The 4140-nt window shown below is 46.2% G+C and overlaps 1 protein-coding gene across 1 annotated transcript; it reads right to left on the reverse strand.

Annotated features, from left to right (window-relative positions):
- Positions 1-1128: 1128 nt before the first annotated feature.
- gpr61 (G protein-coupled receptor 61) lies at positions 1129-2609 on the reverse strand (the record flags this gene model as incomplete). Its single annotated transcript, XM_083975255.1, is given in 2 exon segments — positions 1129-2553; positions 2556-2609. Coding segments are annotated over 2 exon segments (1479 nt in total).
- Between the last annotated feature and the right edge of the window lie 1531 nt (positions 2610-4140).

Below are 4140 nucleotides of genomic sequence, written 5' to 3' on the forward strand. Positions count from 1 at the left end.
GGTTAAAAATACACTGATGTGTCAGCCTGTTTATATTAAAAACTACCAGCCGAGCCAGCTGTGAAATGATCCTGTTAGACACAATGAATATTTAAAATGCAGACACAGTTTTGTTTTTAAATGGTTCAGAATATTTACTCCTCTATGCTGAGGAACACATTTTGTATTAATTCCTCGACTTTCTGAGGATTGAATACGTAATGAAAACAGATACTTTACTTTAGCAAACTCATGAGCAAACTGACAGTGAGAGCTACTTTAATGACATCGATGACGTCCTTTTACCAGCTCTTCATTTTCCTGTGTGCTTTTCCTTGTCGGAGGCAAACTATGGCTAAAGTAGAGGTGCGACACAATCTCATTTCAGGAAGTTAAATCAGTAATAATAACACATATATGTGGTCAAAGACACCCTGTTTTATCGCTATGTTGGGCTCAAAGAGGTTTAAAAAATGAAAATGAGGGCAAATTTTATTTTAATTAAAAATGAATGCAAATGTGGAGAACACAGAAGGAAGGGAAAACAATGTGTTTTTATGGAGAAGTGATGACAAATTGTAATGTGTACATTATTGCCTTTTGTCTGATGAAGAACCCGAATTTTAATGATAAGTGAATGTGAACTAGTGCTGGGATGTTTTTTGCTTCAACACATCAGTGTCTTAGATTATAAATCTCCTTTAAATGGCTCATATAGTTTCACATTCACTGTGAAAACTGTGTTTCCCCCTGAAGCTTCACTCCCTCTGAGTTTCAGCAATTGCGTCTATGAGCTCTTTGTCACTTCAGTGAACTGTGGTTAACACAGAAAGAGTTTAGTGTCCATCTGCTGACATGGCACAGAAAACAGCCTGATACAGTATGGCTCTCACAACATGTAATGCTGCTGTAGCATTATGGCCATTGGGGATATGAATGAGATGCTGCACACAACATATTCAGCTCTATCCTCCTCTGAAAAGCTAAATAACCATACCATGTTTTGCAGTTCAATGGATTTCTAGCTTAAAAGCTCTGTTGTAGCACAAACAAAGATGTATTAATTCAACACGTTTTAGAAAATATGAATAAAACTAAATAAATTTCTTGGAATATTGGATGGCAGAAGAGACAGTATGTGAGAGGCGGCTACAGCTCTGGTACAGTTCTGTAGCAGTTCTCTTTCTCCGATACATGTAGCTCATTCTTCAGCTGTTGCCGCTGTATGAACTCTGAGGTCTCCTCAAGGATCTGCCCTGGGATGTTGAAGTCAGCTGGCATGTTCTGCTGAACAGCTGACTCCTGAAGGTCCTCAGTCTCTGCTGCCTCTGGGCTGGCTCTGATGTGAGAGTTGCAGGGCTCCAGATTGCATCCAGTGCCTTGAAGGAACTGCAAAAAGTTCTCCTCAATAGAGGCCTCACGGCTGGGCAGCTGCTCCCCTTCGCTGGGCCCGGCCCGCTTAAAGAGGCAAGCCAGGTGGCGGCCCAGCTCCTGGCGGATCTGTCGGTTCAGACAGCCGTAGAAGAAGGGGTTTGAGGTGAAGCAGAAATAGCCCACCCACGTGACCACGTCCTCCAGCTGGGCCAGCGAGGTGGGAGAGGTAGACAATACAGCCGAGTAGAGATGGAAGGAGAAATAGGGCAGCCAGCAGCAGAGGAACTGGCCTCCCACTGCCACCAGGACCACCGCGGCCTTCCCGCCGCTGAAGGTCCTCTGAGGGGTGGTGCGGGCACCAGTTCCTCCGAGGCTGGCCGCCATGGTGGAGTGGCTGCTGAGCGACTCGGACCGTTGTCGTGGTGTGTCCATCCAGGTGGGGAGGGGGCCGTGCTGCATGGCTGCCACACGCGCCACTTTGAACATGTTGCAGTAGACCACCAGGATGATCAACACAGGGCACAGAAAGTAAAGAAATGTAAAGAAGACCATGAAGAGCAGGCGCCAGGTCCTGCCTCCTGTCCAGTGGAGAGAACAGTGTCTCTGACCGTGGATGAGGGCCGAGGGAGCCCCCAGACCCTGGTTCCCCTGGAGGAGCCATCCCAAGAGAGGCAGCACTGACATGATGACAGCTTTAATCCAGATTCCTACCACCACCATCACCACCACCCCCACCGTCATCTTCACCTCGTGACGCATGGGATGGACGATGTAGTAGTAGCGCTCCACGTTGATGGCACAGATGGTGAGGATGGCGGCGCTCACTAGACACACGCTCAAGCAGAGGTAGCTCCGACACAGCGCCTCGTCCGCCAGGATCCGGTCTGACAGCATCCCCAGAGGCATCAACACCAGCGCTGCCAGCAGGTCCACCAGACAGAGGTGGAACACAAAGGCAAATTTGTGCAGCTGCGGTGTTTTGGTGATGACAATTATCACGGCCAAATTCCCCACCACTGCCAGAACATCCATGATGACCATAGCACATAGCGCCAAGGACTGGTTGAGATTCACCCCACCTCGAGTGCTCGTGAAAGGCAGGGTCACGTTAGAGATATTCGGATGCAGCGAGGCCGGAAAAGTGGGGAGACTGGAGAGAGACGTGTTCCAGGAGGGGCTCGGTGTGACAGGATGCTCCATGAGAGGATGGCATAAGGAGGAGAGAGTCTGCTGAATTTCACGGGCCCATCACCCATCCTCCCCTGTCGTAGGGTGTCGCTGAGAAGCTCAGGCGGTGGTGGTGTCTGTCATGGCCACCCGACCCTGCTAGCCTTCAGAGCTCTGCAGATGATCACAGGAGCATTCACTGGATTCCTCGAGGATTCACTCTCCAACGTGACCCACAGTTGAAAATAGCTGAAATACACAACACAATCCTTTTTTAAAGCAGGCACTCATCAGGAGAGGAGACTTAGGAGACGACAACATACTGATACTCGTTTTCTAATACTTCTGTATGTGTCACGAAACATATAAGTCAATAAATGATGACGAGCAAAAAAGAATATTCATTATCAAGACCTTCTGAGCTGAAATAATAGTATACTGATATCAACCAGGGCTTCATAGATTACAAATACATTATGTACATGTTACTGCAGCTACCAAAAACATAGCTTTTAAACATAGATTTTTACATTTATCATATTAAAATCTATAGGATGGTTTAAAATGCAGTCCTGTGCGTGTCTGAGGTCTGACACATACAAGCTGAATCCTGTTACTCATGAGCTATGGCTATAAAGCCGTCAGACTTGATGCAGTCTGCGCTCACTTGTAGCTAGGGTCACAATTTACTACATATTTCACATCTGCATCCTCAGATGTGTGATTTCAGGGCAGCCGGTGCCCCAGGGAGAAGCTAAAAGCACAGAGCGGACCATATGTCCCCCTTAACAGAGTCGAGAAGCAAACAAAAGTGCCAAACTCAGCACTACAGAGCTTCCTGCTGTCGGGAGTGATGAAAGGAAAAGATCAATAGACAGTTTTTTAAACTTGACTAGACTATATAGAAAAATAGAAAATGTTACGTTTCCTATAATTTTCAGATTTTTTAAGAAAACACTGAAATCCTGCTCTGCATTTCCGATAAAACGTGGCATGGTACCTTCAGCAGCGTGAAAGTGTATTTGTGTGGCCAGAGGAGCAGTCAAGAGGTCCTGTGCTGTTTACTGTCATAACCTCACCTGGACACAACCCCACACACTGTAAAAGCCGTGGAGCGTGCACTAAGCCTTTGGTACATTTCCATATGCTGCACACCTGCATGGGCAAGTTTTCCATTTCACAAGTGTGACAAGGCTTCATCCCCCGTTAGACACCTGTTCTTTTTCCTGCCCACATACGCACATCAAGCACGACAATCACCTGACAGATGTAGGCGTATTGTATGTAGGTGGCTTCTGCTGAATAGGTCAAATGGTTACAGTCACCTTCAGCCCAATTAAATGATCTGTAAACAACATCTGGTGATTCGTACTCCTATTCAGCATGGATTGTTTTATTGTTCTCCTGTGACCAGGGTCCCTGTACCTCTCTGAGGACGAACCAAAATTAAAAACTGTGCTGCAAAGGAAACGTATATATCTCCCCTGTAGTTTAGTTGGATCTTTTATCACACAAAAATCCCATTTATACACCTCAATTAGAAGAATATGCCTGGTAGCTGTTTTAAAATGGTTGATTTTTATCCTGTCCAAACCAGATAAACAGAACTATTTTAACAGT

The sequence above is a fragment of the Trachurus trachurus genome, assembly GCF_905171665.1.
Source record: "Trachurus trachurus genome assembly, chromosome: 7".
Classification (NCBI taxonomy): Eukaryota; Metazoa; Chordata; class Actinopteri; order Carangiformes; family Carangidae; genus Trachurus; species Trachurus trachurus.